Source organism: Muscardinus avellanarius, assembly GCF_963383645.1.
Source record: "Muscardinus avellanarius genome assembly, chromosome: 18".
NCBI classification, from domain to species: domain Eukaryota; kingdom Metazoa; phylum Chordata; class Mammalia; order Rodentia; family Gliridae; genus Muscardinus; species Muscardinus avellanarius.
The window spans coordinates 40,281,780-40,293,421 of NC_137804.1; the positions used below are offsets into that span (position 1 = coordinate 40,281,780).

General features: G+C 51.5%; 1 protein-coding gene across 1 annotated transcript in view; it reads left to right on the plus strand.

The window, feature by feature from the left end:
- Positions 1-3,577: 3,577 nt before the first annotated feature.
- The window catches only part of LOC308276584 (caspase-14-like), a gene marked incomplete at both ends in the record, with an annotated part of 17,451 nt that continues 9,386 nt past the window's right edge, over positions 3,578-11,642 (plus strand). Inside the window, 2 exons of the mRNA XM_080715408.1 lie at positions 3,578-3,658; positions 4,916-5,065. Coding sequence (XP_080571534.1) covers positions 3,578-3,658; positions 4,916-5,065 — 231 coding nt within the window. The remainder of the gene's footprint in view (positions 3,659-4,915; positions 5,066-11,642) is intronic.

Genomic DNA, 11,642 nt, shown 5'->3' on the forward strand with positions numbered 1-11,642 from the left:
CAAAGCTGGGATTGGAGCCTGTCATGAGGCAAGGCCGGTGCTGGAGCCTCCGAGGCCGGGATCGGAGCCTGCCAAGTGGTGAGGCCTGTGCTGGGGCCAGTGAAGCCGGGATCGGATCATGCCGTGAGGCAAGGCCAGTGCTGGGGCCTTCAAGGCTGGGATCGGAGCCTGCCGAGGGGTTAGGCCAATGCTGGGGCCAATGGCCGACATCGGGGCCTGCCGTGAGGCAAGGCCGCTACTGAGGCCTTCGAGGCCGGGATCGGAGCCTGCCTTGAGGCTAGGCTGGTGTTGGGGCCACCAAGGCTGGGATCGGAGCCAGCTGAGGGCTTAGGCCAGTGTCGGGGCCAGCGAGACCAGAATCGGGGCCTCCCATGAGGCAAGGCCGCTGCTTGAGCCAGCGAGGTCTGGATCAGTCCACCAGGTAGCCAGGCCACTACTGGGGCCGTCAAGAGTGGGATTGGTACTTGCAACGCGGTATGCACAGGGAAATATCGCAGAAAATTAAAACCAGATGCTTCCCCTAATCAGCAATAACTAGGAGGAAAGGGGCAACAGGAAGTGGTCAAGCTATAGAAAGGGCCCTATAGTGAAGCAACTAAGGTGACCAATCAGAGGGTATGGAATAGAGGAGGATGGAGCCTCTTTAAAAAGCAGGAGGTTGATAAATGTATCAAAGTTAATCACCAAACAAGCATGGGATCGAGGGAGGGGGAGGGAATGGGATGGGGGCTGGATGAGGGCTAATTGGATGATGTGTGCTTGTATATCCTCTCAAGTCTTGTATTCCATTGTGATGTATGATTACAATGCACCAATAAAAATAAATAAAAAAAATAAAAACCAAAGCGGGCGTGGTGGCGCACGCTTGTAATCCCCACCCTTGGGAGGCAGACAGGAGGATTGCGCAGGTTCGAAGCCAGCCTCGCTGGCTTAAGAGACCCTGTTTCCAAATAAAATATAAAATAGGTCTGGGAGTGTAGCCCGGAGGTAGAAGGGTTTCCAGGAACCCCAGTATCACACACACACAAAAAAATAGGACTGGGGTTGTAGCTCGGAGGTAGAATGCCCCTGGGTTCCATTCCCAATACCAAAACAAGGCAAAACAAAACAAAAAATAATGCCAGCATAATTTCATCATCTGCATCATCAGTCCATTTTGTGAAGTCAATATGAAGATTATATCAAGGAGCCTGTTTGGAAAAATAAATTGTGATCTCTGGAAAAAGTCTCTCAATGTAATAAAATAGAAAAAAAAAACTTGGAGAAAAAAAATCACGGCCAGTAGGATTTTATGGAGAATAACCATGCCTGGATTTGCTCGGTCTGGGGCTTCTTCGCGGGGCTAGAGAGGAGCCGAAGCGGGCCCAAGGTTTCCCACTGTCCCTTCCATGACCTGCGTCAGCCCCCTGCTACTATGGTTCGGGGAGCTATGGCAGCGGGCCAAGACTTTAGTCACTATGAGGACATTGGTCAAAGATGAAAAAAAATGAGTGACTTACAGAGCAGTCCCCCTCCTTTGGGGAATATTATAACCAGAAAATATTTTTTTGGTGGTACTGGGTACTAGGAATAGAAATTACTGAGGCTCTCAGCACCTTGGAGAGACCCTGTTTCCAAATAAAAGGGCTGGGAGTGTAGCCTGGACAAGATCACTCTGTTTCCAGTGGTAAGCACCCAGCCCACCCTTCCACAGACCTCCCGGCATCCCCCTCGCTCCTCCTCTCTTCTGCCTCCTCTCTCCCCCGTTTCTGAACCCCAGAAGATATGTTTGAACGTCGCATCCCAAGAATGACCGCGACTCCCTCTCAGCTTGCCAGGTGCCGTGGTTATTCTTTGGTCTTCATCCTGAGCCTCCTGGATGAACGGTAACCGCCATCACCAATGTAATTACGCCGCCCGGCCCTCGGCGATGCCAACCTGGTCCTCCCCAGAGACCCGGCACTGCGCTGCGGCCCCTTCCCTCCGTTCTCCCTGAAAAGACGCGCAGCCGGGGGGTCACCAGCTCCCGCCGGGCCCAGCCGTGAGCAGTGACAACGGAGGCGCCCTGAGCGCGCGGGGCCTTGGCCAAGACACTGGCGGCCATGGCTGCAGACCCGCCCGCTAGGAGCCAGGCTGACGCTGCCCAGCGCGACCCGCACAGAGGAAGCCATGCTGGACCCCCGGGTGATTCCAGAGGTGTTGGGGAGTAGGTGAGATGCCCCCAGACAAAAGACACTCCCTCGGTGTTTAGGTGAACTAACCCTCACGACTCTCCAGAGAAGGGGTTTGTTCTTGTTGTTTTGTTTTGTATTGTATTTGGTACTGGGCATTGGACACAGGGCCATTCTACCACCGAGCTACACTCTGAGCACTGTTTGTTTGTTTGTTTGTTTGTTTATTTTTGCTGGTCTAGGGATGAAACCCAGAGGGGCATTGTGCCTCTGAACTACACCCCCTGCCCTATTTTTTATTCTTTATTTTGAAACCGGGTCTCACTGAGTTGCAGAGGGCCTCACTAAGTAGCTGAGGCTGTCCACGAATCGCGATCCTCCTGTCCCAGCCTCCCAAATGCTGGGATTACAAGTGTGCACCACCACGCCCAGCTGTTTTTTGTTTTTTATTTTTATTTTGAAACAGGTCTCCCTAAGTTGCTAGGGCCTCGCTAAGTTTCTGAGGCTGACCTTGGACCTGAGATCCTCCTGTCTCAGCCTCCCAAGCAGTAGGATTACAGGGATGTGTCACCAACCTGGCTGTCTTCTAAGCAGATGAGAAAATGGAGTGACCATGTAACTTAGTCCCTGGAGTCAGGCATCGGGGTGTTGGTGCAAAGCCTGCGCCCGCCACCATCCTGTGCCTTCTTCTCAGTTATCTGCTATGGGCAAAGGGAAGATCCCCACTTGTCTTTGCACCTTTGCCACCTGTGCCCCACCCACATGCAGATGTTTAGGGCTAAGTGGTAGGGATTGGAATAAGCTGTGGACGCCCCAGAGGTGGAGCAGACGCAGGCTGTGGCAGCGCTGTGGACGGCTTGCTCAGAGTCAGAGAGAGAAGTGCTTTGCACCCGGCGCGGTGGCTCACGCCTGTCATCCCAGCCCCGGGGAGGCTGAGACGGGATGGTCGCAGGTTTGAGGACAGCCTCAGCAGCACGGGGAGACCCTGTTTCCCAACAAGAAATGGAAATAGGGCTGGAGGTGTAGCTCAGAGGCACAATGCAACCTCGGCTCAACAGAAAGCAAGAGAGAGAGAAGAGAAGACCCGCACAGGTTCCCCCGGCATGACTGTGGCTGGCTCACTCACTGGGCAGATGCACTTGACCTTCCCAGGATGCACGCACAGAGCAGCCAGGCCTTCTTAACTTTGTGCGTGGTGGGGGAGGGCGGGCATGGGGGAGGGAACCCAGGAACATTCTACCTCTGAGCTATAACTCCCCAGCCCTATTCTTTTATTTATTTATTTTGAAACAGGGGCATTAATCTCTGAGCTACACCCCCAGTTCCTGAGGCTGGCCTTGAACCTGCGATCCTCCTGTCTCCGCCTCCCAAGCACTGGGATTGTGGGCCCAGCTCCACTTCTCTTTCATTGAGCTGATCTTTGGGCCATGGAGCGAGAAGACTCAGAACCTGAGAGCGCCGCCTTCAGAGTCAACGAACTCAATCTCTCTTCTACCTGTGTTTTCCCTGTATGATCGCACGGATGTTGGTGGGTTTCCGGTTTTCATTTTTAAAATAGGAAAGAAAGCGAGGTATGTGACCCAGATGGGTAATCCCAGTACTTGGGAGGCTGAGACAGGAGGGTCACAGGTTCAAGGACAGCCTCAGCAAGTAGTGAGACTGTCATCAACCTAGTGAGACCCAGTTTCCAAACCAAAGTGATATGGGGCTGGGGCTGTAGTTCAGAGGTAGAATGGCCTTGGGTTTAACCCTCAGTACCCAAATAAATAAATACATAAGTAAAAATAAAAGGGAAATGGAGCGAAAGCACCCCTGAATCAAGGCCTCAGGCAGGTGGAAGTCAGTATGGAACGGCCTCCCCTGAGTGTGGGCGGCCTGTGTTATTGGCTGATAAGCTATAAAATACTTTATGTGCTATTCTGATATTGAAAGTAGCTTGTGCAATAAATGTTTGCAATGACAGGTCAATAACCCTGACCAATTACACCTCATCCGCCTGCATAGACACGATCAATTACACATTGTCTCCACGCGCTGACATGTCCCACTGTGCCTCATACACACGGACACTTACTATGCGTCAATTAAACCTAGAAACACGGGCAGGAGAGGTGGCAAAGGCCTATAATCCTGTCCTTGGGAGGCTGAGAGGGAGGATTGCAGGTTCAAGGACTACCTCAGCAATGTAGCAAGACCCATTTTCTTTTCTTTCGCAGGTCTAGGGTTGAAACCCAGGGGTGTTTTACCTACGAGCAACACCCCCAGCTCTATTTTTTATTCTTTATTTGAAACAGGGTCTCACTGAGCTGCAAAGGGCCTCACTAAGTAGCAGAGGCTGCCGCAAACCACGATCCTCCGGTCTCAGCCCCTAGAATGCTGGGATGACAAGTGTGCGCCACCAGTCCAGTTTGATCCTTTTTCAAAATAAAATTAAGAAGGGGTCTAGGAATGTAGCTCAGAGAGAGAGGGCCCTGGGTTCAAGCCCTACTACCAAAGGACAACAAAACGTAGCATGCGTGGTGTGTTGTCATCGTTTTATGACGGCATCGTGAGGCCGACGCCGTACACACACCTGCGCACAGCGCCCAGAGTTTCGCTCGGTCCGCGCCCTCCGCCTCCCAGCCTGGCAGTGAGGTCGCGGCGCCTTCACCCTTCCTGTGTGCAGCAGCTTCCCTCTCAGCGGCCTCGGCCCCCTCCCGCCCTCCCTCTGCCCCCTGCTCTCCCCTGCTCCATCCTGAGGCCCTGGTCTCCCCTCTTCTCTCCAGCCCCACAGGGGGTTTGATTCCCGCCTGGTGCGCACCAGCCTCCCTCTGCACACAGTGAGCTGCCAGAAGCCCGCGGCCACAGCTCCCGGGGACCAGGCAGGAGCCCAGCCCGGCGCCGCCAGCCGAGGAGCCCACCAGAAACTGCGCACAGTAGGGCTTTGCTCAGCCGCAAAGACTGCAATGGACACAACAGAGAGCATCCTGCCGGGTGAGAGCAGACAGCCCCGAAACCCAGGGTCACGGGTCTCCTCTCTTGGGGAAGCCAGAGAGCAAACAGGAAGGAGAGGGGCCTCGGGAGGAGGGAGGGGAGCACGAATGAGCAGGGGAGAGAAGAGAGGCGGGAAAAGGGCCGGCCAAGGTGTCTCTGTGCACCTGTGAAGGCCGCGCTGTGAAGCTCATTGGTAACAGCATTGCACCTGTAAAAAAATAATTTAAAGAAAGAATGAATGCAGCGGGGTGTGGAGCGTACGTCCATCATCCCAATGCTTTGGAGGCACAGACAAGAGGATTCCATATTCAAGGCCAGCCTCGGGGATTTGGTGAGACCCTCAGAAACAGAGCCAGACCTCATTTCAAAATGCAAATTAAAACAGATCAAAAGCAGAACCGTCCCGGGGGTGGGGGTTACAACACACACGCGCGCACACACGTGCGCGCACGCACACACACAATCAAGATGCTCATCTTGTTCACAACAGTAATAACAAGTGCTACCAGTATTCCTGCTACTACTAAATATTTTTGGATGTTTTTTGAAAGTATATGTGACAGTCAAAAAAATTAAGCCATGTGTGGTGGTGCAGGCCTATAATCCCTGCACCTGAGAGCTGAGATAGTAGGATCACAGTTGCAAGGACAGCCTCAGCAATCCAGTGAGGCTCTCAACAACCTAGTGAGAATCTTCTTTCAAAAGAAAATACAAAAAGGACAGGGGGTATAGCTCAGAGATAGAATGCCCCTGAGTTTAATTCCCAATATAAAAATTAAATGAAATTAAGTGCTCAGGCAGGCATGGTGGTGTATACCTTGTAATCCCAGGATTAGGATGTACTTGGATGCAGTCCTCTTGGGATTAAAGAGGATCCCAGGTTTGCGGCCAGCTCAGGCACTTAGTGGGGCTCTGTTTCAAAATAAAAAATAAAATAGAGCTGGAGGGTGTAGCTTGAAGGTAGAATGCCCCGGTTCAAATCCCAGTACAAAGAAGTTTTTTTCTGTTGTTTTTGTTTTTTTGGTGGTACTGGGAATGGAACCCAGGGGCCTTCTACCTCCGGACTACACTCCCAGACCTATTTCATATTTTACATGGAAACAGGGTCTCTTAGGCCAGCCGAGATTGGTTTCGAACCTGCGCGATCCTCCTGTCTCAGCCTCCCAAGCGTGGGGATTAGAAGCGTGCGCCACCACGGCCGGCCCAAAGAGGTGTTTAAAGCTCAGAATGGATGCCTGAAAAATTGTGGTTGCCAAGCCATCCTCCCAGCCTGCAGAGCGGGCGCGGTTGGGGAGAAGAGGTCCTGGGCCCTCGGCCCTCGGTCTTCGGGGATTCTGGGGACCACGTCCCACCTGTCAGATGTCGTCTCGTCTTGTTGGGCTGTTCCTGCTCCCAGGGAAGCGGAGCCGAGGGCCAGTGCCCGAGTCCCGCTGCGGTGCGGCAGTGCTCCTGGGGCAGCAGAGGGTCTGGGGGTCAGGGTCAGGACCTGAGGCTCAGATGGGGTCACGGGTTGGAGGAAGAAGATGGAAAAACCAGGAAGCCCGCAGAGACAGGGCTCTGTGGCTGAAGACAGCTTCGCAGACGTGTCCGGGCGTGAGCGTGAGCGGTTTGCGTGCAGGGTTGTTCTCCGATGGTGCACAAGAACAGGCTGGATCCGCCTCCTCTGCACACGCTCAGTGCAAAAGAGATCCAGATGCATGCGCAGGAGCCTAGAGGCAGCTACCAGGCGTGAGAGCATCTGTGCCAAAGATCAGCCCTGGGGTGCGGCCAGGAGCACCCGTCACAGCAACGTGGACCTAAGCCAGTTCACACCTACGCTGCCATCGCCGGGTTGCTTACGAATACTAGATTTATTTTATTTTATTGTATTTTGAACTGAAAAGTAATCATTGAAGCCGGGTGTGGTGGTGCATACCTGTGATCCCCATACTTGGGTGGCTGAAATGGAAGGATGCCAGGCTTGAGGGCAGCCTCAGCAAGTGGCAAGAGGCTAAGTAACCTTGAGAGACCCTGTTTCAAAACAAAAAAATTAAAAATAGAGGCCGGGCGTGGTGGCGCACGCTTGTAGTCCCTGCGCATGGGAGGCAGAGACAGGAGGATCGCGCAGGTTCGAAGCCAGCCCTGCGCGCTGGCTTAGGAGACCCTGTTTCCAAATAAAAAGTAAAAATAGGTCTGGGAGTGTAGCCCGGAGGTAGAAGGGCTTCCAGGAACCCCAGTACCACAAAATAAATAAATAAATAAAATAAAAATAGAGCTCAGGTGTAGCTCGGAGGTAGAACACATCTGGGTTCTATCCCCTGTACCACGAAATAATAATAGCATTAATAGTAATAATTATTATTATCATATTATTTTTATTCCTATTTTCATGGAGCAGGACAGGATGTTTTGATATAGTTATACAATTGTCCACACACAGATACCAAAACCCACAGGTGCTCAAGTCCCTTCTATAAAATGGTATATTATCACCAGGCATGATAGCACACATCCATAACCCCAGCATTTGGGAGGCTGAGACAGGAAGGATCACAGGCTTGAGGCCAGCCTCAGCATCTTAGTGAGACTCTCAGAAGTATAGTGAGAACCTGTTTCAAAATAAAAAATAGAAAGGACTGCTGAGGGGGAGGCCCAGGCGTGGTGCCACAGGCCTGTCACATCAGTACTTAGGAGGCAGGAGGATCACGGGTTCAAGAACAGCCTCAGAAACGGAGCAAGAGTCAGCACCCTGTAGCTCAGAGGTAGAACACCCTGGGCTCAATATCCAGTGCCCCCTAAATATAGTATCTTATTTGCGTCTGATCTCTATACACCCCGAGGGCACGCACCTGTGGCCCCGACACTCGGATCATCTTGGGGTATTTGGCATATCCATTACCTTGAACACTGATCCTCTGCGTGCGTGCGTGGTGCTGAAGACCTGACCTGGGGGCATTGGACTTCTGGAATGCATACACCCCTGGCCCTGTTTTTTTTTTTTTGTTTCTTTTCTTTTTTTTTTTAAACAGAATCTTGCTAAAATTGCCAGGGCTGGCCTTGAACCTGTGGTCCTCCTATCTCAGCCACCCAGGTACGGGATTACAGGCATGCACCACCGCACTGATTCTTAGACTGCCTTTATACCAGACCGTCTTCCTCGACTAACCAGTTGTCTGATAACTCTGATTAACATAATCAATTAAACTCATCCATTACTTAATGGTTCCTCCATCCTTCTCTCTGACGCTGGCAGCGTGTGAACATGCGACTATTCAGAAGACCTGGGGCCCCATGAGGCCTCATCCTGGATGGGCTGGGAAGAAAGGGGTAAGAACCCATCTTCAAGATCCTCCTGCTGGGCACAGTGGCGCACGCTTGTAATCCCAGCATTCGGGAGGCTGAGACAGGAGGATCGCGGTTTGCGGCCAGCCGCAGCTACTATTTAGTGAGGCCCTTTGCAACCCAGTGAGACCCTGTTTTAAAATAAAAAATTAAAAATAGGGCTAGGGTGTATCTCGAAGGTAGAATGCCCCTGGGTTCAATCCAAGTACCACGAAAAAGAAAAGAAAGATTAGGGACAGAGCCACCGCATGACCCAGCTGCACCACTCCTCGGCGCCCCACTATCTTTGCACAGGAATTAAAGCTAGACGGCTGTGGCGATGCACGCACGTCGTCCGTGTCGACAGCAGCACATTTCACAACTGCCAAACTACGGAGCCAGCCTAGGTGTCCGTCAGCGGGTGAATGGAAAGTGGCAATGGGGTGGGTGCACACGATGTGAGTGTGTTCAGCCATGAAGAACAGAAACCCGTCTTGCAGGAAAATGGACGGACCAAAGCGTATTCTGCTGAGGGGAGCCAGTGCCAGAGAGCCCGGGGCGTAGGTTTCTCTCCTGTGTGGATGGTGGGGAGAGAACAGGGGGCGGAAGGGCCTCAGATGAACCAGGAGAGGGGCCAGGGCACTGGTGGAGGCTGGGGGTGGGGGGAGGCGGCTCCAACAGTGCTGTGTCCATCAGGGTCTCAGCACCGCCCTCAGCAGCAGGCACGGGGGTGGGGGGCAAGGAAACGCACGGTGAGCTGCGTGTGTACCACTCTGACCTCACCGCGACGCATAATCACCATGTACCAATAAAAAGAAATCTACAATTGAAGTTTCTACTTGGGAGTCTGAAACGGAAGGATCGTGGTTTTGAGGCCAGCCCCAGCAATTTAGCAAGGCCCTCAGTGACTTAGTGAGACCCTGTTTCAAAATAAAGAAAATAAAGTAGGGTTGGGTGTATAGCTCTGAGGTAGGATGCTCCTGGGTTCAGTCTCTCGTAACACACACACACACACACATGCACATAAAACACAAACACACACAAACAAAGTAAAAAATAAAAACAAACTAACAAAAGACAAAAATAAAAGATGTTTTGAGGAGGGACAAACCTGGATTAGCTAAAATGTTTGACAGGGAGTGAGGTTAAAATTCTGGGTAGAATCTAATTCAGTTTTGTTTTTCTTCCTACCAAAACTAGGCCCTTTTACTCCGTGGCGGAATTAAGTGATGTCAAGATTTTAAACTCTGTGGATGATTCCAAGCCTTCCTGGGGGTGTGGCTCCATCCCCTTCTGAAATCATCAGAACATCCCTAGTTAGGGTAAGGGGAGAAAGAGGTGGGCGTGATGGCACACGCCTGTAATCTAGTACGTGGGACGCGGAGACAGGAGGATTGCTGGTTCGAAGCTAGCCTCAGCACCTTAGCGAGACCGTCAGTAACCTAGAGAGACCTAGTTTCCAGAACAAACAGTAAAAAGCTCTGTGGGTGTAGCTTAGAGTTAGAATGCCCCTGGGTTCAATTCCCACTAACACACACACATATACACACACCAATGATAATAAAATAAAATAAGGAGACACAGAGGCTGTGTGTTCCCACACAGCTCAACACACCCCTAAGTCAAGCCCCCGCACAGAAAACTTGTGGTAGGAACATGGTCCATAATTAATGTTTGTTACAGCACCGGAGCGGAGAGGCGTTTCCAAGACCTACTGGTGACGGCAGGATGGAGGAGGAGAAGGAGGAGATAGCACGAGATCTAATCTCGGAAATGATGGGGGTCACGTCAATTTTATTTGCCAACGTCGACTCCACGGCTGACACAATTCCTGACAAATATTTGTTGAATAAATCGAAGTGGGGGGAGGGAGAAGAGGAGAACCAGGAAGGAGAAGAGAAGGAAAAGCAAGAAGATGGAGTGAGTCCACCACAGCCCAAGAGCTGGCGATGCTGCATGCCTTACGTACATGACAGCTCTTGGAGTCGTGTACAGAAAGTCGTGTACAGAAAGTCGTGTGCAGAAAGTCGTGTGCATAGAGTCTTCTGCACAGGTTAGAAAGTAGGTAGCTTCGTCTGCATTTTTTATATACTATTTTTTTTCCTGTTTGTGTCACTGGCAATTGAACCCATGGGCATTCTACCTTTGAGCCACACCCCAGCCCTATCTTATTTGATTATCCATTCTTTGTACTGGGAACTGGACCCAGGGGTATTTGACCTTGGACTACACCTCCAGCCCTATGTTGTTTTGAAACAGGGCATTACTAAGTGGCCGAGAGCCTCGCTGAGAAGCTGAGGTGGGTTTTGTATAGTGTATGCCTGGCGCTGAATTCATAACATCCACACCCACCCATCCACCCACCAGCCCATCTTGTGTGTTCCTTCAGCCTCCCCAGGACTGGGATGACAGGCACGCACCACACCACACCTGGCTTCGTTTTAAATATATTTATATTAGTCTTTTCAATTATATGTCATAGATTCAAAGTGATAAAACATAAACACACACAGAGCTTGGTGAATTTCCCTCCAGATCCCACTTGAGCTCTTGCCTTCCTTCTTTTCTTCTCCTTCCCTCCCTCCTTCCTTCCCTCCCTTCCTCCCTTTTTCCTTCCTTCCTTCCTTTCTTTTTCTCTTCCCTTTTCTTTTCTTTTTTTGTACTGTGGACCAAACCCAGGGGCATTTTACTTCTGAGCTATACCCCAGCCCTTTTTACTCTGAAACTGAGTCTCCATCAATGACCGAGGCTGCTCTCAAAACTCTGATCCTCCTGACTCAGCCTCTCAAGTACCGGGATGACAGCCGTGCACCGCCATGTGTGGCCGGCCTGCGCAAGGATGTCCATACAGCCTTGTCTTTTTCACCTGGGGAAACTGAGGCTTGGAAGGAATATGCCATGTTGTTAGTGAGGCAGAAAATGAACATTTATGTAGTGTCTGAGGTGGAAAATACCACCTTTTTACTATGCAATACCTGGGAACCTAGAAAAGGCTCGATCTCGTGCGTGAAGAGGCAGGCACGAGGTTGCTCATGGCAGGAACATTTGTCAGGGAGAAAAACTGGAAACACCTGAAATGTCCATGACAGGAATGACGATACGGACGCCGTGCGCTCAGGCGATGAGACACCTCGCGCTTTGTAAACCCGCGAGTTTGCTCGGGCCCGCGACGGGAAAATGAGGAAGATGGAAACGCTGGATGTTGGCCTGGGTTCTGAG